Consider the following 26421-nt stretch of genomic DNA (forward strand, 5'->3'; position numbering starts at 1 on the left):
AAGCTCATATTAAAATGCATACTGTTTTAATTTCCCCTCCATCCCTAGCTGTGCACAGGATTGTAGCCTCAGCCTTTTCCCTCTGATCTTTTTATAAGTTGTGGAATGTATTCTTCCATCCATAGGATTCATGAGTGGCAGATGGATAAGCAAGGAGCTTGCTATGGAAAGAACACATGTCTGTTTTGGGGGAGGTGGTGGTATTCCTTTTGGGGGTTTCTGGTTCTTGCTTTTATCATGTATTTTGTGGTTTTATATTGTATTTTTATGTTGTGAACCGCCCTGAGATCTGCAGATGAAGGGCAGTATACAAATTAAACAAACACATCTTACAAGGGGGGTGGGGGTGGTTGTACGGGCAACCTGCCTTTAAATAAACCTCTTTGCTTCAATCTGCTTTGGCAGCTTTTGATTGGGGGTTTCGTGTGTCCAGCAATGCGTACAAAATATCTGCATACTAAGAGTTCCGTTTCATTTGAAATGCAAATTGCTGATTCAAATTCGCAGCAGCCTCCGAATACTTTAATGAGTAGGTAAGCAAATATACAACTTCCCTCCCTTCCCTTCATTATTCACGGTGCTGTCAATCCAATAGAGAAGGTCAGTATCCATTATTCACAAGAGGGAAATTGCACATGTAATTCCCTCCATCTCAGATCAAGGCTAGTCTGTATTTTGCTGTCCTAGAATCAAGATACAGTACTAGCAGAGCTGGTAAAAGAGCATTAATAATTCTGTTCACATTCAGAACAGTGTGAAACAGCAAGATCCAGCCTCCAGATATTATAGATGGTTAAAATAGAATATGACTGGCATGCCAGACAGTTTGCATTGTACCCTGGCTTTTTTTCTAGGTGCTGTTGAATGAATCAGTATCACTTTGCCTTTGTCCTTTGCACTGATGTCGGTTTGTGTGGACCCAGAATCTTAAAGCCCCAAGAACAGCCTGGCAATTTTATTTCAATCTTTTCAGACTTGGAACTGCAATCATTTAAGCATCTTTTAGTACTGAGATACCAGGAAAATGGGAAGTCAATTCTGTGTTATGCAGTCAATATATAAGCCTGATTATTATTGGTCCTGTTTTTACTGGTGTTTTCTATTTTGTTGTATGCCCCGCTGATGGTTTTTGATAGGTCAGTACAGTGGTACCTTGGGTTAAGAGATTAATTCATTCTGGAGGTCTGTTATTAACCTGAAATTGTTCTTAACCTGAGGCCCCACTTTAGCTAATGGGGCCTCCCGCTGCTGCCGTGCTGCTGCTGCACGATTTCTGTTCTCATCCTGAAGCAAAAAGTTCTTAACCCGAGGTACTATTTCTGGGTTAGCGGAGTCTGTAACCTGAAGCGTATGTAACCTGAAGCTTATGTAACCCAAGGTACCACTGTATATACTTTTTAATAGATTAAAATATGTGTATTGTAAGTCAGCATTCCTGCACGTTTCCTCCTGAAATGCAACTGGCACCTGCATTTCTGGCCTTCCAGTGCCAGCTGAAAGCCTGGCTCTTTGCTTGGGTGTTTGAGCAATAAAGGTGCTGTTTTGGAGTTCTTGCTCCTGCCCTTTGTATTTTTATCCATTTTAGTTTTGAATTAAATGTTCTTATTCCTTTTATAAGGGACGCGGGTGGCGCTGTGGGTTAAACCACAGAGCCTAGGGCTTGCCAATCAGAAGGTCGGCAGTTCGAATCCCCACAACGGAGTGAGCTCCCGTTGCTCAGTCTCTGCTCCTGCCAACCTAGCAGTTTGAAAGCACATCAAAGTGCAAGTAGATAAATAGGTACTGCTCTGGCGGGAAGGTAAATGGCGTTTCCGTGTGCTGCTCTGGTTTGCCAGAAGTGGCTTAGTCATGCTGGCCACATGACCCGGAAGCTGTACGCCGGCTCCCTCGGCCAATAAAGCGAGATGAGTGCCGCAACCCCAGAGTCGGCCACGACTGGACCTAATGGTCAGGGGTCCCTTTACCTTTATTCCTTTTATTGTGCACCACTTACAGATCTTTGGCTGCAAGGTGGTATGTGCAAGACAGATAGTCAAATACATTTTATTTCTACCGATCTATTTTGTCACAATCTTGGGTTTTTTCTTTTTTGCCAGATTTGCTTAAACAGGTTTAGATTGCCAGAATTAGCTCCCAAGAGCAGTAAGGAGAGGAAGGAAAGAGGAAACCTGAGTGTCCTCAGCATGCTGTTAGCACCTGGTTTTTGCTCAGTGGTTTCATCATTGAAAAGGGGATGACATAAAACCTTGAGGGAACAGAATCTAGAAGAGAGAGAAGAGAGAGCAGGAGGAGCTGAGAAATCCCCCATTGCCACCCTCTGAAAGCTCTGCTGCAGTCTCAAGTGCAGACTTTAAATGTCTGACAGATCTTGCAGATACATCGCAAACAGGTCATGATCAATATTAAAGCCCTGAACCAAAAGATGCAGTCATTCCTCTATTGTATTCTATTGTAGGTCTTACAATGCCGATCAGGGCCAAGGCAGGGGAGATCAATACATCATTTGGTTGGAAATCTTCGAAGAGATGCCTAGAAGCCTTCAGCAAGTTGGTGTCCTCCTGATGTTTTGTAGTAGGTAGCCTGATGAGAGTTGTAGTTCAAAACATCTGCAGGGAATCAGATTGGCAGAAGCTAATTGAGTGTATATTGCGGTTTAACCCTCTGCTCCTTCACTCCCTCCGCAAAATAATTCCACATTTGCTAGCCGGGGTATCCAGATTACGAACTCACTACTTAAGCAGGGACAGGCCAACAATAGATTTAAGTGTATATATTGGAGAATAATACCAATTGTAGCTGATGAGAGGTGGAATCTTTCTTATTCCCACCCAAAAAATAGCAGCCACTGGTTTTGTGTGGGAAACTCATCATAACTGCTACTGGTTTTATGTGCCAAACTGATCATAACAGCCATAATCGTAGCTGTCCAATGAGTCAGTTGCGAGGTCCCTGCCTTTCCACGGTTGCCTCTTCTCCAGGGTTTTCCCCCAAGCAGTCATGGATGGTGTCTGTGGACAACCAATCTGTTCTGCCTTTTTCATTTCTCTGCATGTTCAAGGAGACCTGTGGGGGAGGCAAGCTGGTCGCAGGAGGAGGGGGACTCCCTGGATTCTTCAGCAGCCTGCCTCATCACTGCCTCTTGGTCCACTTCCTCTCCAGCCTCTGCTTCTGCCTCTGAGTTTCAACTGCTCTCTGCTACAGCCTCTTCCTGTTCACTAAAGCCTGTTGCCTCTTCAGATTCTGACACCTCCTCCTCCCAGTCTGCTCCCTCTTCTTCCTCTGACCACTCATGTGTCATTCCACCACCAATCCCTGGGCTCTGAGCCCTCTTCCCACCACACCTCTGCATCCAACCAGTCAATGACAGCCGCAATACTTCCAACAGCAGCCAGTCAGATGCCCCTGGGAAGCTCACAGGTAGGCTGTGATTGTGATGGTTACTCCACACCCCATTTGTCTCCCACATCTACTAACAGAATTCGTCTGCTACATAATAATTACATCTTGCAACCCTTTCTTTCCTTTGCTGTTTCCAGGAATGCGATTTGAGAAGAGAGTTGAAAGTGCATCCTCATATAAATACAAAAAAACCCCACACTGACACTTATAACTATTTTTGTATTTTATTGTGGAACTGAGCTTGTTTCCTTTACATCAAATATCCTCAACAGAAGAGGGGATATTGCACACAAATATCATAAAAGCACTACATATTACTTTCACTGGAAACTAATTTTCTACATTAGATATGACTGGATAGAATAGAGGTGATGAAGGATTATAAGACATAAAACCATACACAGCTGCAGACCGACACAAACAAGACCATTCGGAACAAGAGAGAGAGGAGTGTGTGAGGAGCTTCTCAGCCAGCAACAAGACTTTCTCGCCATGGTTTGGAAGAATAAATGGCTGCATGCAAACATGTGAAAGCATCCTGGAACTTCAGAATTGCGCTTTTACCAATGTGAGTACAGCCCAGTCTTGTATGAATAGAATGGAGCTCCTAAAGCTAATTCAGTGCAGAGAAGCATTCCCCCCCCCCATAAATGTTCAAGGTTTAGATGCTGCATTTTTATTTATTTAGTTAAAATCACAGCGAACTTTCTTCTTTTAAAATAGCAAGCATCTTTAACAAGGCAAATAATGCAATTTGCAAATGCGTTTTGAAGAACTGCTTGTTCCTGGTTTTTTGTTTTGTTTTGTTTTGTTTTTGGGGTGGTTTGTCAACTATTCAGTGAGAATATTATCACTTACAGAAACTCTCTTTTTGTTCTGTAAGTGTAAAGATTGTATTCCCTCCCCCCCAATTGCTTAATAATGCCAGACCACAAAAACTACTATTTTCCTCTGAGCAAGAACTTGTTACTTATGGTTACATATGGACAAAGAGGCCTAGGACATAAAATTTATAATGCAGAGTGTCTCCTTGGAGCAGGAAGCGTTGGGGCAGGGAGACTTGGAATTTCCCCCAGCAAATTTATGTTCTCAGTTCAGTGTTTTTAGGTTCCTAAACTGCTTAAGCTATTGAAGACAGCTAAATACATTCATATACACATTTGGATCCATTCACCACAGTATGAGAAGTTAAAAATAACTCAAAGAGACGAAGAATGGGAATGGAATCAAAAAGGTAGGAATTGTTGTAACCAGACCCACCATATGAAGATGAAAAGGCATGCAAAAGAAGATCCATTTTAGGCTACAATCTTATGCACAATTACCTAGGAGTAAATCCCACCAAACTCTGGGGATTAGCTTCTGGGTAGACATGTATAGGACTGCACTGTCAAGTTGGGAAATGGACTGTGATCTCGCCTAAACAGTCACTGAATTTCATTCAATGGAATAGTACTATCATAAAGGCTACGATTAGGGGAATGTTACCAATGGGTAATACCATCATTTTCTAGAGTGCTATCAGCACTCAAATATTGACACATTAAAATTAGGCTAATCAAGATTGAACCATGCTTCTAGTAATCTGTGCTGAGCAACAGAGCTCAGAATCAGTATCCATGGCATTTCCTGGTTGACTGTCAATAAGCTAATTGTGTATGGCTGTAACTAACACAATTAGGTTAGTTGCACAGGCAAGAAAGGCATTAATTTGGTCAAGAGGAGTTTGTTTGTTTTAATAAAAAAACAACAACGCCAAAATTGGCTGCCATTTAAAACTTGTGTGTGCGTTAAAAGCAGATTTGTTTAGAAAATTTATACCCCACTTTTGCAATCTTATTCAGAATCCTGAAACGGATAGCGCAGGCTACCCAAGAAATTGTTGCACAAGAGGAAGGCACTCCCCTTCACGGTGGGGGGATGGGTATCCATCTCATACACTTTCCATCACCCTGTATCCTTGAAAAGATGTTCCGGAGGGTTCTCGAACCCCTAAGAGCCAGTTCTCAAGAAGCACATTGGGTTGCAGACCTGTGCGCATGTTTCTGTGTGCAGATTGATCAGGGACATGGCTTCTGCACAATTGAGATCTTGGAGACGAAGCCGTACAGAGTACCATTTTTTTATATACAGGAAAATGTTTGCTGATATCCAAGAGCTGAATGGGGCTATCAAACATTTTTGAGGCATTTAAAAAAAGAAGTAGTGCACCCAACATAAATACCTGATTAAATTTTTGTTCCTACAACAAAATATGTATGCGAACGATTGAGGATGTTCTTAGAGTGAAGGAATGTTAAGGCCGGATTTGAACCCCATTGAGGCTGCAATCCTACATGCACCTATGTGGGAATAAGCCCCCCTTGAACTGAGTGGGGATTACTTCTGAGTTAGGCATACACAGGACTGCACTGCTATGCTGATTTCAACTAATCTCCTATGGGACTGCTGGTGTGCATATGACTAGAAAGACTGCCACTTCTAGGAGGGTGTGGAGAGATGGCAGCTTCTCTTTTGTACATATTCATTTAATATTGCTATTTAGGGCTGAACTAAAAGAAAGTCTTCATTTTTTAATTAAAAGAAGCCGCTTGTTTGGAAACAGGCTAAGTGGCTACTTTCACATACTTGCTTGCTGTTAACGGCATTCTTCTATTTATTTATTTATTTGTTTGTTTGTTTGCAATATGTTTATAAAATATACTCCCACTAAAAATGATTTAATTTCTGCTTACATATAAAGTGGGGGGCAGATCATAAAACAAATCATTTCTGCACAGTTCATTGATAAATGGAATATTGTGTTAGTAACTTGGTAGACCCAAAGCTGCAGAACCCTGGAGACCTACTTGGGAATAAGCCACACTGCACTCAGCAAGACTTGCTGCTTGATCCATAACGGGATTAAGACTGTAAAAGGCCAATCCTCCTTGACCCTTTGCTAACAAGGCAAGCTCAGGATGTGGTGCGGTAACAACTGTGGCCAGCGCATCGGCACACTTAATGTGCTGTTGATGGTATTGTGCTAACTCATCCAGTGTGGACGAGGGCACTGCCCAAGATGCACCACATCAGAGATGCTGTGTAGCTGGGCTACAAAAAGCTAGTGTTGAGCTGCAAAAGGGCTCATCAGCTATGTAGCATTTCAGTTTCATGATGCCAGCAGTTTCAAATTACAGGTAGCGGAACTAACTTCCCCCACTTCAGGATTCTGTTTTAACTATACTGGGACAAACCACTCTGTGCTGTGGTGCAAATTCCTCTTTAGGTTTGAGCTGTTCACATTAGGAAAGAAGCATTGTACATACACTTAACTTAGAAATTCTGCCTCTTTCCCTTTGTACATTTCCCTTTGTCTTTCGTACCACAATCATATGGAATTTTTAAGGACGCGAGTCCCAAACTACTACTAGCTGCTTCCATGTATATTGTTCCAATAAAAGCAAAGAGACCACAAGAACACAAGCTTTTGAATGACCTGGGTGAAAGAATAAATAAAGTAGCATCGCTACAAAAGTCAAACAAAAATAAAATATTAGAACTTTTTTTTAAAAAATGCACAAAACATTTAACAAACAATATTTCACAGCATTAACTGGGCTAACACAGCCCAAATTAAAAGGGGGGTTGTAGTAGTATGAAAAATAATTTTTAAAAAATTAGCAGTGCAAATACACATCTATAAAATAAAAATAAACAATGTTAACCATTGAAATAAATTATAATAGAAAATAAAACGATATAAAATCCACTATTTAGGGAATCAAAGCCTTCTGCAAAAAAAACAATTGGCACAGAACAAAGCAAATTCCTATTATGGCGTTCATGTAAATTCCTTACAAAACCACAAAATAAAGCGTAATGGATATTGTTATATGCAGTGATAACTGCGACCCAGTCCTCAAGATATTCTACCAGCACCAGTAAGATTTCCATGAAGCTTCAGGTACTACCACAGGTTCTGTGATGCCCTAACCCTTTGACAACTGCCTTAATAATGAGTAGCCTTCCCTCAAGCTGTGCGTGATAGTTGGCTTTTTAAAAAAATCAAAACTTCTGCCCCAAGGTAACACAAATTCTGTGACAACTGAAGCTTAATTCTGCAAGATGCATAAATTATGCACATTTGCATGACTTCTCTTATGTTGCATAATTAATTTTCTGACTGCTAATCTTGGGAAAATGCAAAAGGCTCCACAGGGTACTGAGATTCCCGCCAGCCACTCCTCTGGGTCCTCCCTGTAACCATAAGGGTTAAAGAGAGAGGAAGAGCGCTGAAATTCTCAGAAAGCTGAATTCTGTAATCAGCTTTTCTGCACCCTTCACAGAATTGCAACATTCACACAATCCTAGTTTTTCTTTTGGAAGGGATCTGTAAATACGGGGAGCACGAACTTGCTTGAGCTAATTTTAAGACAGGTACCAGGAGAAAGGAAAACCTACAGTAGGTAGAGCCAGTTCTTCTGCTGCCCCAACTAGTAGCCCTGAACAGTTGGAGAAGTGCATTGCAGCAGCATCCCAAAGAATGCCGCGGTGCAACTGCCAATCATAAGCTGCTTTTGTTGATACATCCCGCCTCCAAAAAAACATTGCCACAAGCAAGTCCTTGGGTTGCTTGTGCCCTTGGGCCAGCCCAGAACCTAGGCAGTCTCCTGGCGAAAAGGAAGCCAGCCTGCATTTTAGTTCTCGGGTTCTTTAATCACTGACACATAATAGCATTTTTTAGTGTGCTCCCTGCAAAATTATTATCGGCAGTTAACTATATTCAATAAATACAGTACTTCATTCTCACCAGAACCTCAAAATAACATTACGCACTTGTCTTACAAAACTACTTAAAAAAAAAATCCCTTCACCTGATTTTTTTTCTTTGCAATTTTCCTGTAAACAAAACTTCTGTTTAAAAATTCATCTATTAAAAGTTCGCACCTAGCTAAAAAAAAAAATCAAATCTGTACATTTGTTCCCATATTCGCTCTTAAATTAACAGTCAAAATAAGGTGAGACAAGGCTCCAAAAGACTGTACAGAGTGCAGAGAACCTTTTGCAACATTCTGTATGTGTTAATTTCTGGTACCGGGCGCACCCTTTCTTTCACAAGGGAAAAGGGGGAGGAGGAGAAAAAGCAGACTTAAAAAAAAAAAAAAAGGCTTGCTGTTCAGGTGCACAAATGAAGTGCTCAACTTACATGCATAATTCATAGCACTAAGCTGTTTGACCAATCAGAGAGGTTTCCAGTAGCACACATGCACACGCATACTTCTGTACTGGTGTAACTATAATCCTACACAGATGTTTTTATAAACTTGCTATCTTGCATTTAAAAAATAAGTGCATCAAGTATCTTTGTACATTCAAGTCACATTCTAAGGCAAATTGTCTACCATAGGTACTCCCAACTGCTTTGGTATGTTGCTTCAGTAAACTTGAGTGTGACTTGGGTGTTTCAGCATGCAAGTTTGTCAAATTTAAGCGAAGACTAGATGTATTTTTCACTGGGAGCATGCCTTAGACCAACATGTTTGCATGTTAAACCGAATGGGGTTCAAACTACTTGCATATATTGCCTAGGAGAGTTCTGTGAAGCGAATATGACATGTTCAAAGTGAAGTTGCCAACAGCAAGTGAGTGTTTTGTATCTTACGTCCCTTCAAAGCCACATTCGGTTTCACGTAATTTTCTAGCTAATTTTGTCACTAAATTAAAAACGCCCGCTCTTGCAGTAATTCAGACTAATGCAAACCTACATCTTTCTTTTTTATGTGATGGCAGACTGCAGGAAGCAATATATTGATTGCTTTGAGAGTAATGCAAAACTAATGATTTTATTCTCCTCTACTCCTCTCTCTCGCTTTCTCTCCCTGTCTTTCTCTCAAGGGCAAACGCCCCCATACCTGGCAGAAGTCAGCAGTGTTTGCTAGTGCATGGTTTCCAACTGTTCAGCGGAGATGAACCAGAATCTGCAGGTTTTGCAGTAATTTGAACCCTATGGTGGGAATACTGTTATTTCCCTTAGCAATCAGCAAAAGACTGGAAAAAAAAGATTAGTGACTTGCATCACTGTGATACAGTATAGCATTTGGCAGGTATATATATATATATAGTTCGGCAGCTGAATTAGATGGGTTACATTAGAAAAGGTGTTTTCAAATTGAAGAATGTCTGGAAACAAAGTTTAAGGTTGTGATGCATTGCTTTTTTTCTTTTTCTTTTTCTACAGTTCAATCTTGCATGCAGGGAAAGATTCATCTTGCATAACAACAGTGCTGCTGCTCGCCAGTACCATGATGTTAAGGTCCTGTTGTTTCTCGTGGGTCTCTTGATACCATTCCCTCATCACCTCCGAATCATGGGTAGGGATTAAGGTCACCTGCAATACAAGAATACGAGAACAGAGGACACATTAAGATCAAACAGAAGGCGGTATTAATGTGTGAGCAAGTCTTGAGAATACTGGCCCCCATTTTGAAAGAATACTTCTGTGGCTAACACCAGTAGCAACTAGGTGCAACAAAAACATTTATCAGAAGACGTGGATTTTGAGATGTTGAGAAATCTAAACTCTATCTCGAGGCATATGGTCCTTATGTAAACAAGACAGAGACTACTTGGGGTACAGTATAGAACTTCAACCTCTACAATTGTGAAATGGGAGCCTCTGACATTTTAGGCACTAAGTTCTACATATCCACATTTTTCAAAATACTGAACACATGATGTGCAACACTATCACATTTTTGTATGGCTGAGGGCATCTTTAGCCCCATCCACGGAAGAGCTGCTTCTCCATTAACTGGCCTCAGCCCATTATAATTGTTAATTAATTACCTTCTGCATGTGTGTCTTGAGGCAATCTACACAACACAGTAAAAATAGTTAAAGCAGAAAATAACAGCAAATGAACTAAAAATAAAATAATATAGAAGGACACACTCATGGCAGAGGCCTATTAATCCAGTTGAGAAAGCTTGACCATGGTGTTGGGTTATTGAAATGTTACCCCAAAATGGCTCACAGAAAACCAGTTTCCAAGCATTGAGCACAATGTTTAAAGATGTACTTAAGCCATACTCAAAATCTTGGATATAGAACATGAAACCATTAAAATATATAGTAGACACACAAAATTGGGTATGCCTTGCATTTGAAGACGTGGGACTACCACATTGCGTCTAGTTCTGCACTTAAACATCATTCAAAGTCTGAAAAAGGCACCTACAGTAAGGTTTTGGTAATATGCAAATAGTTAATTAAAATGTATGATTAGTAATTAACACAAATTGTGGAAGATTAAGAGAAAAAACAATTTTCAGTATAGCTCTAGTTGTTGTTTTAAATCATGAGCTTATGAGGACACTTTCCTCCCCACTGGCTGTATTCACATGCCATGGTAAACCATAATTATTGATTTACAGTGAACACACAGACAATTGCTAACTTGTTCCTCTCCTAGCAGGGTCGGAGCAGCAAAGCAGAAGTCCTGACAACTCAACCAAAGACTGCTTTGTTTTCCTCCAACTGAATTGCCATGTGAAGCCAAGGTTTGTTCCTGATTTGCCAACCATGGTTTGTTTGCGTGAAATAAACCATGATTCCTGACTCAGAAACAATGCTAAGTCCTTGCTTGTTTTCTCATGGGAGTGATCTTTATAGTAAAGATAAACCATGCATTCTGGTTTTACCATGGCATGCAAGAGGGTCACTGTGACCAGAAAAAGCTTGAAGAAACTTGTTATCAAATATGAGGCACCTCTTGGCATCTTGGTTTAAGAGATTTCTCAAAGTTCCTTGTCACTTTTTTATCTCTTCAGATTTTAATTCACAAATACTGGAGAGCCTACCTGCATGTTGCTTCCCCACTGAGCCTTGCCCTCCAGCAGAGAATCCAGGACAGCCCTGCTCGGTTCTTCAGCAGCGGGATCATTCCCACTCACCACGTAGTAGGATGACCTCACCCTCTTGAAAAACTCTACATCGACATTCTTGCTGTTGCTGTGGTTGGGAATATAGACCAGATCCAAATACACAGGAGGTCCTGGAGGCACAGCTATAGATTTTGTTTGTTTTACATTTCCAGGTCCTTAAAAAAAAAAAAGCACACAAACACACACAAGGGTCTTGTCTGAGTTATTGATGAGAAAATGTGACCTTAGAAAACACGTAATTTAAAATTGGACAGAACTAGCTTGTCACACTTTGACTGTGGAACACATATTCCCCAATGAATACTACTGACTCTTAAAAGATTTGCTAAAATATGACAGTTAAAGAATCAAAGACTGCTTAGTGAGGAGAACAAGAGGGGAAAATATACCTGATCAGTTCTTATATACCGATAGTTTTGTTTTAAACCCTCATCATCAGGTACTTTGTATCATGTAATAGGATTGGTTAATTCAAGAATTGTCATGCAGAAACTGTGATTATTAAATTGTCATTCAAAAAAATAGGATTCTTCAACAGAATTTATGGAACATCAAAATTTTTAGGAAATTCCTGAAGGAGGTCCTTCTATTATACAGTTTTCAAGTTGGAAGAACTACTGTCCCAAATGCCAGCTCAAAGGTCACTCAGATGTTGGAACCAGGAAAAGGTTGACCCAGACCATTAGGATGAGAGCTCTAAGCAAAACCATGGCAGAACAGTAGCACCTTGCAAGATATATAAGAGCAGCAATGCAACTGCGTTTAAGAACTGAAAGTAAGATTTTCTAAAAAGAACTTTTGGGAAAGGGGCCAGGAAGAAATCAGGAGATCAGTTGCTCAACTTGTTCAAAAGATGTAGGTTGTGTTTACGTTCAGCACCTTCCAAGTTTGTGAGGTCAAGTACTCATTCTCACCAGCCACAATTCAACATTATGCAATTTCTCATGTTATTCATCTTTGTTGTTGTTTAATGCTCCTATTGCACAACAGCACTCCCCAAAAATTAAACAAGAAGGGGAATGGGAATCAGTATATGGCTTCCTATATAAAGAAGTAGAAATACTAGGAGATTCAGTATCACAGTGGATGCTAATCAAATACAGCATAGGAGAATATGCAAAATGAAGCTAGGACTGGCTGGGTATTGTGCTACCACAGTACTGTGCTACCATTGTACTTCTTCCATTCATGAAAAAGAAACTGGTAATACAAGGCTAACAGAGATAGGATATACAGAAGCAATAGCACATGCTAACTGCAGTGCTAGTTCTGCAAAAAAGGCAGGATACCAAAGGCAAAATGGGAAAGCCATTCTGGTTTGGTTTGGTTTTTTAAAAGGCTGACAATTAGCAGTTTCTAATGCTTACAGTTCTTTCAGAAAATATGAGCTAAGGCACCAGGGGAGTGCATGATGAACATGGATTACATCTATGTGTATGCTTGCATGCACCCATCTTTTTGCTATTTCTACTGTTCTAGGCATTCATGAAAATTCAGGAAGATCTGCCCATAGGCTTCACTCTGTAAACAAGAAATAGCTCTTATACATATTCCACCTTCCTCACTTTTCACTATAGTTCTTCTAGCAATCAATACAATACCAAACTCTTTGATGGGCACCTCTGGACCTTTTCTTGTAGCCAGTTGCTTGGCTGCCTAAAATGTACACAGTGTTTCATTTCTACAATGAGGGTTGTTATAGGTCAAGGCATTCTCAGAAACCTTTTACCTGCTAACTGGACCCTTATTCTTTCCAAAGTAACAATAATGTACATGGTATCTAAGCCTTTCCTTCTTTCTGGAACAGATTTTACTAGCACAATGTAAACCATAGCAGCAGCATTTTTACTGCCTAAGGTGTGAGTAACATACCTTTAGCTTCAAACACCTGTATGTGCATTGACCACAACATTCAACTTCTATCACTATTTTGGGAAGCAGCACTGTCTGTTTTGAGCCACTGTGTGTCTTCCCAGTCCAACCTGTTATTCAGGACTGAATTAAAACAATCGGAAAAAAGCTATGCCCCTACCCATTTACTATAAAGGGGAATAGAAAAGCGGCTATAATATAATTCCCTTTTCACAGAGGTGGGTGTAATTTGCAGACGTAGGAGCCTACACAGATGTTAAATGTAGCAGCACATTGTCTAAACTCTATGACATAGAGTCTGGGCCCAGAGGTAAAATAACAGCCACTTTGCTCTTCCCTGCTGCTTCAATACCCAAAATCAGCCCATGGTTTCACTTAGCATTACATGCCAATCTGAGCTCATGCTATGTATCTGCAAAACAATTCATGAATGGTAAGCAAAGCGCCAATCTTGGCTACAACTTGTGGTTTGTTTGGAGTGGGTGAAACCATGAACACATATGTTCACACATATCACTAAGCCAAATCATGGTTTAGCTCTGGGTAGCATGGCAGCAGCAGGACTGGAAAAGAAGTGAAAAAGCCATGATTTTTGCTCCAGGATGCCTCATGATTGCAGTTTGCCTTAGTTTGCCTTAGCATTATGTGCAAACTGGCCCACTATCATAGCTACATTCTCTTTAGATGATTGTTTCACAACATAGGTTGAATCTGTAGCTGAAGCAAACAAGTGCTGCATCTAGGACAGGACTAGGGATCCTTTTCGGTTCCCCTGGCCAGATCCTTCTCTGCTCCTAGCTTCACAAGGCCATATTTGACAGGTGGGGCTGCCCACCTGTCAGTCACAGTGAAAACAAATGATTGGGTGTTCTGAAGTTGAGGCTTCAAAGCACAATGCAGGGCTTGCAAAGAGCTTTGTCTGAGGCTTTACCAGTGGCTGATGGGAAGAAGAGCTGAAGTCTGCTGCCTGCAGCCATCAACTGTGTCAGAGAGTTCCCCACAGGGATCGCGCTAGCACAGACGAGCCATTAGCAGATGAGAAGCAGAGCCAAAGCATGCTTTCTCCTTGAAAGCACACAATTAGGAGTGCACTTTGAGGCTCCTCATTTTGCACTTAGCAGCCACATCTCTGCCTGCACATGACGTCAAGTGTGGGGCAGATGGGCGGGGCTGGCTGCCCAATGTATGGCCCAAGTGCTAGAGACTCCCCCTCCCCTGCTCTTTGGAATTAACCTTGCCATTTCGTCTTACCTGCAGTTGCGGTCTTTGCCGACTTCGATGTTGTAGAGTTGGCTGCATTCTTTGTCTCCTTATCTTTCTCCTCATTACGGGAAGATTTTATCTCTGGAGTAGAGACATTTTTGGCAGCTTTCTCCACGGACTCCTTCTTCTTTGGAGAAGCTGTTCTGGAAACTTTATCCAGCGAATCCTTCAAGCCAGCAGGCTTTGGTGAAGCCACCTGCTTTGATTTGCCGTCGCTCTTCTTGGAAGGAGAGGAAGACTTGGTCTTAGTGCCCTGCTTTTTCGTCTTTGTCTTTTCTTTCAGATCCTTCCTCAATGGTTTGCCTAAGTTCTGATCAATAGGCAAGGCTTCTGGGTCTACCATGGAGACGTCAGGGTGTCTAGGCGACGGACTGCGATCTTGCATGGGGACTGGCGGAGGGTCAATGTGTTCATATGTAATGGTTTTATCTGTTGGAATAGTCTCAGATTCATCTTCCGAGTCAATGTTAGCATCTGCTGTAATAGAAGGGCACTCTTCTGTTTCGGGCGGCACGTCTGAATCCGTCTGTGATGGGGCAGATTCGCTGACGGAGGTTGGAGGAGTTTCTCCACACAGGCGTGCTTGCTGTTTTCCCCCTGAAGGCGGCTGTGCTCCTCCAGACTGAGTCAACGGCTTCTCTTGCTCTTGAGACTGTTCTTCACTAGCAAACCATTCCAAGGGGTTAGGGTTGATAAAGGAGGGAGAAAGTTCTGTTTTGGGATGCTTGTATTCACAAGATGTAACGAGGCACAAATCAACATCTTGACGGGTTTCTGGTTTTTCTGAAACAAAGTACTTATCAGCCTCATGGTGGTAGCTAGCAGTGTCTGGGGATCTCATGGCTTTCCCACTCACTTCGTAAGAGTAACTGACAGTCTCAGATGACTTGCTAGTTTTCCCAGGGGTCTCATAAGAATAGCTGACTGCCTCAGGAGATATGTGTGTTTTTCCAGTGGTCTCATAAGAGTAGCTGACAGACTCAGATGATCTGGTGGATTTTTCATAGGAGTAATCAAAGGCTTCTGGTGACTTGGTGACTTTCTCTGTTGTTTCATAGGAGTAACTATCAGCCTCAGGTGATCTGGTGGTTTTCCCTGTCGCAACATAGGAATAATCAAGAGCTTCAGGGGATCCAGTGGTGTGCTCTGTTTTGTCATAGGAATAACTAACAGCCTCAGGTGATCTGGTGGTTTTTCCAGTTCCATTATAAGAATATTTAAGAGCTTCAGGAGATCTTGTTGTTTCCTGAATGTCTTCCTGGTCCGTAAAGGCTAAAAGCTCTTGGCTATGTTTTGTTAAAGGGTCTTCAACTATTGAGGTATGATAACCAAATGATTTGTCGGGGGACATGTGCAATGATAATGGAGGTGAGTGGCAAGCGGCAGTAGTTGTTTTCATCACAGGAGGTGAATCTGAAAAACCAGGTGAGTATAGAGGAGAAGATTCCCGTGGTGTTAGTGGAGATAAATCAGATTTTGGTGAAAGTTTTTCTCCAAGGCTGTTCACTTTTTCTGATGGAAATGCAGAATGTAAGGGCATATCACTAGGCTGAGTGACACCTGATATAGTTTCTTCTTGTAGTGGAGAACTTGCCTGTGATGGTGTATGAGCAGAGGAGGAAGAGGGCGAAGCTTCTATCTGAGATACTGAAATAATCTCAGAAATATCCTTGTCATTGCCAAAACATGCTTGTTCCACTGGTGATATTTTATTTGCAAAAGGGTGCTCCTGCATGTCTGTAGGGCTATAATCGACTTCAGTTGGACCATTTTCAGATATATGGTGCATAGTAGCACCTACTATTGGATGTTCAGGAGACTGTCTGCTGAAGTCCATTGCCAAAGACTGCTCAGGAGAATCTTGCCCAAATTCTACTGACATAGTTGATTGCTCAGGAGACCTATGATCTTGAACTGGTGTCCTTGATTTTGCTGTTTTAGGGGAGAAATCTGGGGGAGAAATGGACATAGGTCTTGGGCACTCCTCTTTAGATGGAGACATTTCTGTTTCCTGAAATGTTGTTGGTGTCTGAACAACAGATACAGAAAGAGAATCGTCTACTTCAGTAGAATGCGGGGATCCAACTTCAGCATGCAGTGAAGGAGATACATCATCAGTGGTTGGTTCTGGGAATGAACTTGTAGCGACAGATGCTGTGGAAACAGAGGCAACTCCTTCAATATGTGAATAAGTGTCTTCTGCTACAACTTCATCAACAGGTGTTGCAGATTTATCAGAGACTGTACCTTCAGAGATCGACATCTTAGTGTCTTCTTTGAAACAACTAAAATGACTAATATCTACCTGTGTAGGAGAAACCTCTCCTAGCTTCCTTTCATCCAAAACCAATGAAGGCTGAGTTTCTGAAGTTTCTAAGTCATCCTTTTTCTTTTCTAGGACAAAGTCCAATTTTGTTGGTGAAAGCTGTACATCGTTTTCAACTTGCTGTTCTTGGAAAAGGTTTGTAGAAGCAGCATCAGAAACTGGGCTCTTTTGTGAAGGAGAACCATCTCTTTCACTCTTCTTTTCAAAGGGACTGTCAGTTTCTCTAGCAGAAGATATTACATCACCACTCAAAAATGCATCATAGGAAGACTCTGAACCAATCAGTGGGGGGCTTCGTAAAGGTGAGAGCACTTTTTCAGAAGGCAATTCAGAGTCAGGCACTGGTTCATCCATTGGGCTTAGTCTGTGTTTTGTAATATTATCTTTGGTATCACTAACTTCAAAGCTGAATGAAGCATCTGCTTTTTCAGTAGTTTCAGAAGGAAGTTGACTTGATTTTTCATCTGTGGGAGATTGATAATATGGTGTGTGTCCAGCACTACCAGCAGCTGATTGGGAAGGGGACACCACTTCTAATGTTTTATCATCGGGACTGGGGCAGTGCTCTTCATGGGTTTCATGTTTTTCAGAGAGTGCTGTGAGAGCTGCAGGTTCCGATGTCACTTTAATCTCATTAGGAGTCAGTGAAAAGTTCACACTACGTTCACTTAGAGGTGTTTTAGCAACAGGTGACAGAGGGGTTGGACTTTCATCTGGACTCTTAGTTGGGCTATGCTTGTCATCCAAAGCTTCTGAAATTTCTAGTTTACTAGTACTCTTGACTTCACTTTCTCGTTGGCGGTACAGATCTTGGAAGGAAGATTTGCCAAATTTGTCTTCCTCTAAGGAAGAAGACGGTGAAATTGTAGAAGCTGAAACATTATAGTCTTTGCCCTCAGTAGCATCAGTTTTAGATCCTTCAGAGAGCCCATTGAAAGCATCAGGAAGGGGAGAAAGTTTAGTCCTAGTAACTTCTTGAGAGTACAGTGTTGATTCATACTTGGTAATGTTAACATATTCTTGGGAAGGGGAGTCACTTTCCTCATTATTAGTCTCATCACTCATCACATCCCTTGGAGTCGACATTTCATCCATTGGAGTTGGCTCACTGGATATTTCAATGGTGGACTGGGTATAACCTGAAGTAGCAGTGAATTCCTCAGGCTGGTCTTCTCTGTTTTCTTCATCTGAAACAGTTGCTTCACTTTCTGAACCACCAGGTAGCGTTTCATCATGGATTGAAGATGCTGGTTCTTTAGCAGGAGATGGAGGTTCTGAGTACTTAGCTGGAGTGGTTAGGTGCATGCCATATTTATCATCAATCTCACCAGCTTCTGCTGCTTTGTCCACCACAGCCATAACATAATCCTCTTCAGCTTCTATTTTTTCAGTTTCATCTTCATCTCTGACATCCTCAGTTTTGTCTTCCTCCTCATTCTCTTCTGTTTCTGCCTTTTCAACCATTTCATCTACATGTTCTTCGTCTCGCTCTTCACCCTCTGCTCTAAATTCTGCTTTTTCATCATATCTCAAATCTTTAGCTTTTTCATGCTCAAATGCTCCAGCCATTTCTTTTTCAGTCTCCCCAGTTTCTATTTTATCCTTCAGGTCTTGTTTTCTGAGGCCTAGTGGTGCCTCTTCTTCCTCATTGACAACTTGTTCTTCGGCTTCCTCTGTCTCAGCCTTTTCTTCATAGTCCCCTGCCTCAGAAGATTCCTCAAGACCTGTTCCTTCATCCTCAAACTTTTCATTGTCATCAACCCTGTCCTTTTCTACAGGCTCCAGCTCTTCAGGAGTTTGTTCACATTCACCCTCAGGTTCAGTGGTAGTTATGCCTTCATCAGGAGAATCAGCAGGCCCTTCTGTTTTTTCTTTCTGAACTTCATAATCCTTTTGTTCTATATCAGTTAACTTGCCTTCTTTTTCTATTATCTCTACCTGAGGCTTTGTTTCCTTTACTACTTCAACTTCTTCAGCTTTTAGTTCTTCAAAGTCTCTGGTTAAATCTTCTGGTGAAGACATAAGGGACCTCTCCGCTTCGAGTTCTTTTCCAGCAGCTGCAACACCTACAGCTGCTACCGTGGCAGCGACAGCTCCCAAAGCAGCTACTGCAGCAGGCGTTTCGGCAACCTTGATCTCTTTCTTTGCTGTCTTGCTTTTAACTTTTTCTTTTGGTTTCCCAACAAGCCCACTTTCTTTCCTGACAGACTCTTCCTTCTTTTGTGGCTTTGGCTTTGTTGTAGTCTTTTTCGACTCCGGCAGAGAGGCAGATGTTTTCTTTGTTTCTTTGAGAAGCTTTTTGGGCTCCTTCTTTTCTTCTTTTTTGCTCTCCTTTTTCTCTTCTTTTTTAGATTCTTTTGGGGGAGCTTCTTTCTTTGATTCTTTTTTAGATTCTTTCTTCACATCTTTCTTGGTATCTTCCTTTTTAGGCTTTTCCTCTTTCTTAGCCACTATTCTTTCTTCTCTCTTAGACACCTCTTTCTTTGGCTTTTCTTTCTCCTCTTGCTTTTCCTCAGATTTTACTTTCACTTCCTTTCTCACATGCTTCTCCTTTACTACTTTTGGTTTGACATCTGCTGCTTGTTTTTCAATTGTTTCAGATTTTGCCAGCTGCTGTTCCTTAGCTGTCAGATCCTTTTCTGTCACAGAAAGCCTAGTCTCAGCTTTTGCTGGTTTGTCCTTTTTTGTGGTTGTTTTTTCTTTACTTTCTACCCTTTGAGTCTTTTCAGGTGGGCTAGTCTTCCCTGTGTCAGACGCCTCCTCTTTTGATTCTTTTCTGACTGTCTTGCTAGACAGGGATTTTGCAGCCGGCTTAAGACTTTCCTTACTGTCTGCTCGCTGCTTCAGTTTAGTTTGTTTTACTGCTGGGCTCACCATGTTACCCGTTAGGTCTTTCTGTGTAACTGTTGGTTGCTTAAGAAAGTCTAAATGTTTGAGTTTTTCTAGTCCATCTAGTATGCTATATTGGGTACTGTTTCCTGGGAAAAGAACTCTGATTATTTTTTCAGCAGGGTTTGCAGGATGCCATACAATCAAGGATGAGATGGAAGTCAAATAGGAAACTGGGATGTCTACCTCCTGACCATTTGGTAGCACCAGCTCAGCTTTATCTTTGCTTGTACCCGTCCACTGATGCATAAAATATTGCATCTCTTTGCTGCTTTTGACTGGGTTGAGCACATACATCTCAAGCTTACCTACTCCCATTTTTTGAAAAAGGATAATTGGTTCAGTGCTGTTTGCCACATTTCTAAAAAGAGGCTCTGGTTTCACAGACAGCTTATTTAAGTACTGCAGGGTAAAGCAAGCCTCCTCTACACTTCTTTTTAACTGAAAATTAGGATCGGGGTTTCCTAGGCTTTCAGGGGCATTAAGGAATACAACTCCTAAATCAGGTGAAATTAGATTTTTCATCCAGTCACTGTTGGTAGTGGAGCCTTGAGACTGTTCCTCTTCTAATTCAGCTATTTTCCGTTGCAACATGCTATTAATCCCTGGCAGGTTATCATCTCCAATGTGGGTGAGCAGAATTGAATCCACTCTGTCCAAATGTCGAATGAGTTTCCAGAAACAAGATTTTCTTTCTGACCCCCCGTTGATGAGCATGTTGAATCCGTTGACTGCAAATAATGCAGAATCTCCTCTTCCACCTGGGAAAATGTAACAGCAAGGTTTTGAAAGCTTCAGGAAACCTCCCGATGTTGGTGGCTCCAAGATATCAAAAGGTGATGGCACTTCCACTGATTCTGACAGGTACTCTGTGAATTCAGAAAGTCCTTCCATTTCAGGCAAGATAGAGGCAGAGTTTAGCTTAATGTTGATGAAATCTTGAAGGTTGTGTCTGTCTAGGTTTGAATTCTTCCAATCCCCTTCCTCAGGGCAGAAAAGCGTTAAGCTGGCTTTGTTGGCAGGATGAGTCGTGCTCAATAACTCTCCAATCTGGGGTTGCAAAACATAAAGGGGGATGTTATGCGTCAATTTACACTAAATTGTAGTCAGTTTTTATAAAACTAAAAGGCGGTTCTCAGGACTCTAGGGAATAAGCCTCAAAATAAGGAAGACTTCTTAATGTACTCTATTTGAAGAAGAAAGGCAGGACCGTGCTCAAATATTTTTTAAAAATACATTTCTCTTATTCATTCAGATTCCAGTATATGCAGTAAATTCTCCCCCAATGGATTCTCCATTTACTTCAACAGAGGAAGCACTTGGACATGCATACCTGTGCATACATTGCTGTTTTCTTCATTTAAATGAATGAGTAAACTTGCATCTCAGGGTTGTGTGTGTAGTGCACACAAGGAACTGGATTCAATAGACAGTTTAGAGGAGGCTATGATTCAGATGACTGGCAGGTGGCAAGAGACATAGATAGTTGCAATTGCTGGGGCAGGGCGGTGGCACTTACCTAATCTCCTGCCACCAGTACTGCTGTGATTTAGTGGGAGAGAGAGGTACAAATGTGCAAGTGTGCAAGGAATACAGGATTGGCTCTGTGTTCTTGCACCATGAAGACCTCATCACCGCCTTGCCCTTTTCCACCCCAGTAAGCCATGGTGCTGTTGACAGGTCAGGTGAGCATCGCTGCCCCATCCCATAGGTATGCCTGTCCCAATCCTTGCTTGCTTTTAGAGGAGCAGTAAAACTGGCATTATTCTAGTGGGCATTGGGGGGTATTTATATTTCTTTTATTGCTGGTTGCTGCTTTTAGTATTTTTTCATATTTTTTTTTATCACAATAACACTCTCCCCCCTCCTGCGATGCCCAGCGACTGATAATCAGAAGCACAATGCTTGTTTCTTTATTGCATTAAATAATTGCTTGTTGCTTCATTGCTGTTTGATTATTGTTTTATGGTTATAAGCTGCTCTGCTTATGTGTATAGAAAGGCAGGAGACAAATGCCATAAAATAAAATAAAAATTCAGTACACTAAAGGGATGGTTTAGATCAAGGAATTAATTGGTCATGCCAAGAATCCTGGCCCACAAATTTAATTAGCTAGCAGAATGGAAAAGGACTATAAATAACCATAAGCACATATTTATTTCCTTTGGAGATTCAAGCACTTGTTATGTATTTTAATATATAGTATTTTTTTATTATTTATTTTGAAAGAAACTGTTATGAAAGTCATAGAGCAGATGTTTTGCTCCTGAGAAATAATCCACACAACATCTATATAAAAAGAAAATAGTAACAAAATAAAATAAAGAAGACTGAACAGATGTTTTGTCTTCATATGTCACTAAAACTGCGTATATTACCATCTTATGGGATATAAATAGATCTTATCCAAATGTCAAGCAGAGAAGCCAAAACACTATTATTTAATAGAGTAGCAAACACTCAGGAGAATAAACATTGCAAGATACAAGATAAAAGACAATAAAAGGCACCAGGTTTTCTAGAATATAATCAAACAGAAGCATTTATAAGACATGATCTAGGTTTTTTCTTTAAATGTTATGACATATTGATAATAGAAGCCATCCTCATTTTTTAGTATGCAAAACTGGGGTATCAGCAGACCAGCAACTTTATCCAATTTCATTTTCTTTCAGTGTTGCTTCTCATTTTTTTTCCAAAACAAATATGTATATGTCCTTGAGACAGAATCCTGAAGTAGCCTGCCTCAAGGATTGCAAAGTTGACATCTGATAAAAGAAATTAGCATATTAAATTAGAAAAAACTGGCCAGGGTCATAAAATGGGTGGCTGGGTTGTTTGTTGCTAAGAAGAGAAACAATGTGAGACTTCATGTCAAAGAAATCAGTATACCTCTTTAATAAGGTATATTTTCGTGGGCAATATTCTAGTAAGTAGCAGCAGATTGTCCACTATGCATGAAAAACTGCAAGTCTAGATACATATTTATAGTTTGCATGAAGCTAATACTTTAAAAATGTTTTAGGAACTGTTAGGAATGAAGAAGCATGATGCAACTGGTTTTTTTGAAAACTAACTTTGCAAAGTAACTTACATATAGAAATCAGGCAAGAGATTGATTGATTGATTGATTGATTGATTGGTTTGTTTGTTTGGTCTGTTTCCCACAACCAAACCAGAAATCTTGAAGAGCATGCTGCCTTAGTTGAACTCATACAAACACACTTGGTGGGGACACAGGAGAGGGCCTTCTCGGTGGCTGCTCCCATACTTTGGAACTCCCTCCCTAGAGAAGCTAAACTGGCTCCTTCCTTGCTGTCCTTCCACTGGCAGGTGAAGACTACCTTGTTCCAGTAGGCTAACTGGGAACTTACTGCTTTTAATGAAAGGTCTGGTGCCATACTGCTTTTACTGTAATTATTGGTATGTTTAAAACAGATTAAATATGTGTATATAGTATTAATTCTATCGATGTTTTAATTGTATTTTAATGATTGAGTTTTCTATATTTTCAGCAGTTCTTGTTTTTATCTGTAAACCGCCTTGAGTCCCATCATGGAAAAAGGCAAGGTATAAATTTAATTATGATTATGGTAATTTCCTAAAGTACCCCATATGTTCCATAAGTATCCCAAATTATGGGACCAGATTTCTCTTAATATTGGTCTGACTGAGGCTTAGATCTGTTAAACTTTCCTTGGATTCATTCTGTGCCTATGTATCAGTGCTATAAAAATACATAATTCAGCTTGACAGTCTGTTTACGATGGGTTCCTTGCCTTTCAGGAATTTGCAGACACTGTACATTAATTGCAAGCCAACATAATGTCTAGAGAAACAGAAAGAATTAAGTACAGCCCTAGTGACTACTTGACAGATAGTCCATCTCTGTAGATAGCAGATCTGGATTCTTTCAGTTTTGGAATGTTGATGTTTTGAATATTAGGGAGCAAAACTCACAAATCATGTATACTGTTGTCCATAGAACAAGATTAACAATGATGTATAGTGGGCTCAAGGTCCAGGCCACCACCATACCCTTTTGATTTAATTTATAATCTCTTTCAATCCCTCCTGGTTTCAAACAAAAACTCAGGAAATATCTGTGTTTGTATCTGTTTAAATTCCAGTGATTTGGGTTCAGTTTCCACTTTGAGACATCAGTGTTTAAAGTCCAAAATAAGCCTGCAATCCAATCAGTTGTGAATGATGCAAAACATTTTTAAAGACAGATTTCCTTACAATACACACATAAGTGGGGGGAAGCTGGGAAAGAATTACTTTCACATCCACCTTTTAGCTTTGTTTCAAACGACGTCCTGGGATGCACAGAGAAAAATACTTGGAAAAGGACCACTGTGTGGGTCATAGAACCTCGGTTGAGTGTCTACTTTGTAATATAAAGGGTTATGGTATAACTTTCCAAACATTTAACAAATACCTTGGGGAAATGCTTGGGGAAAGCACCAACATATCCTGATCCTCTCCAACTTTTTATTTATTGAACTTTATTATCCTCCCCTTTCACAGAAGTAATTCAAAGCTACTTACAATAGTAATTAAACAGTATAAAGGTAAAGGGACCCCTGACCATTAGGTCTAGTTGTGGCTGACTCTGGGGTTGCAGCGCTCATCTTGCTTTATTGGCCGAGGGAGCCGGCGTACAGCTTCCGGGTCATGTGGCCAGCATGACTAAGCCGCTTCTGGCGAACCAGAGCAGCGCATGGAAATGCTGTGTACCTTCCCGCCAGAGCGGTACCTATTTATCTACTTGCACTTGGACATGCTTTCAAACTGCTAGGTTGGCAGGAGCAGGGACTAAGCAACGGGAGCTCATCCCATCGCAGGGATTCGAACTGCCGACCTTCTGATCGGCAAGCCCTAGGCTCTGTGGTTTAACCCACAGCACCACCCGCGTCCCTTAATTAAACAGTATACCGTACGGTAAAACCAGCATAAAACAAAACAGGGGGAAATCTAAAACTCATTCATATTTCTTAAAAGGCAGGACTAAAAGATCCCACCTTCTGAAGGCTACAGTCAATTAAACACCAAAGGTGTGCCAGAATAGAAATAGTTTTGCCTGGTGCCTAAATATAAGTAATGATGACATCAGGTGAGTTTCCCTGGGGAGAGCATTTCAAACAGAGGAGCCAACTCCTAGGGGCCAAGGTCCCTTCAGCACCACCTCCAAAAATATTTGAGCCCTCCCTCACTGTTGATGGGTATTGCATCCTGAAATTGATTGTGCAGGTGGGGCTTACCTGCCCCCCATATTACATTCAAGTTGGCACCCCTGATTCCACAAGAGGGGTATCATATAATGAGCTGGTTCCCCTGATCACTGTGATGTGCCTCCAACAAGGGAAGGGAAATATGCCAGTCCTGGAGTAGGTAAACTTGTCTCCTCTCCAGCGCCCCCCGTCCCCATTTCATGCCCTGGCCAGCGTGAGCTTGGTAGGGCACAGGTAACAACAGCTGCTATGCCCCTGATTCTTCTCTGCCCACCACAGGATTGCTTTGTTAGTATGTTTGTTATTGTTATTTTATTGCCACCTTCATTGAGAATGTTCAGCACATAAATCTACAAATTAAATGTGCAAATAACTAATATTGAAAAAGACATTAGAATAGAGAGTAGTGAAATACAAACCTCCTGGTCAGTGAAGATCTCAATAAAATTCTGAAATGAGAAGGAGCCTGATTGAAGAATGAGCTCGCCTGTATTTTCAAAACTCTGCCCAGTTAGTACCAGGAGTTTGTGTCTAGCAGCATCTGTGATCATTAAGCGCACCTGTAGAAAAGGATTAAAACAAAAAATGCCCTTAAAATATCTCCTGCTTTCTACAGGGACTATCACTTCTACTTGACCTAAATAAACATGCATGCAGCTGGCTTTGCATTTTATTTATCCCCAAACAGAGGAACACTAGAGATGGGGGAAGAGGGTTTGTAAAATATGGTGCACAACAGGACAGAACTCTATAAGCTCAGCTTTCAAGGCAGCTTACACTCGAACAAAAATCTTAAAAATCTATCCCAAAATGAACTATAACCAAAAATAGAAGCAGTAGCACAGTGAAAATGACAAAGTTAAACCTATCAAGTTGAAGCAGCAGAAAGACAAATGCAGCCTATAAACTGAAATCATTTAACATTTAGAAGGCCTGGGAAAATAAAAATAAAAACATATTCATAGCAGATTACTTAACAAGCAGAATGGCTTTCTTTAGATCAAAAGCAAACACCATCAAAAATATGTTTTCTCAGTTGCTCCTCACTACTGTATTACTATCCCCCCATGCTCTGCCATTATTTCTCAAGTGTATTCAATAGACTCACTTTGTCATACACGAACTATTTCTGCTAGGTGAATCAACTGAATTCTCTCAAAATACTTTCTCAGCAAGCTATCTTTATCTGTATATAAACAGTCAAACAATCAAATGCTTTTTAAAAAATAACCATGCCTTGAAAAAAATCAGGACTGCCCTGAATTTCTGTTCAAGGACTCACCTTCCACAGATAATTCAAGGGCATTCACTAAAACACATGGAACAGCAGAGAAAAGAAATCCCATTATGGTTTGTCACTAATTGTATTGGGATATAAAAATGTAACATTACCCTTGATGGGGTCAAGTCCATTTTCTGTATGCATTTTTTTTAAACAAAAATAGAGAGCACTCAACAATCAGATGAGTGCCACTTAAATCTCACCTGTTTTAATTGCATTAAAACTATTAAA

At 40.9% G+C, this 26421-nt stretch overlaps 1 protein-coding gene across 1 annotated transcript in view; it reads right to left on the minus strand.

Moving 5' to 3' along the window:
- Positions 1-3604: 3604 nt before the first annotated feature.
- The window catches only part of MAP1B (microtubule associated protein 1B), a 69670-nt gene continuing 46853 nt past the window's right edge, over positions 3605-26421 (minus strand). Inside the window, exons 4-7 of the mRNA XM_083577310.1 lie at positions 25328-25468; positions 14448-20724; positions 11241-11479; positions 3605-9769 (exon numbers count right to left, since the gene is read on the minus strand). Coding sequence (XP_083433436.1) covers positions 9614-9769; positions 11241-11479; positions 14448-20724; positions 25328-25468 — 6813 coding nt within the window. The 3' untranslated portion in view covers positions 3605-9613. The remainder of the gene's footprint in view (positions 9770-11240; positions 11480-14447; positions 20725-25327; positions 25469-26421) is intronic.

This window comes from Podarcis filfolensis (assembly GCF_964270895.1).
Source record: "Podarcis filfolensis genome assembly, chromosome: 11".
Taxonomy (NCBI): domain Eukaryota; kingdom Metazoa; phylum Chordata; class Lepidosauria; order Squamata; family Lacertidae; genus Podarcis; species Podarcis filfolensis.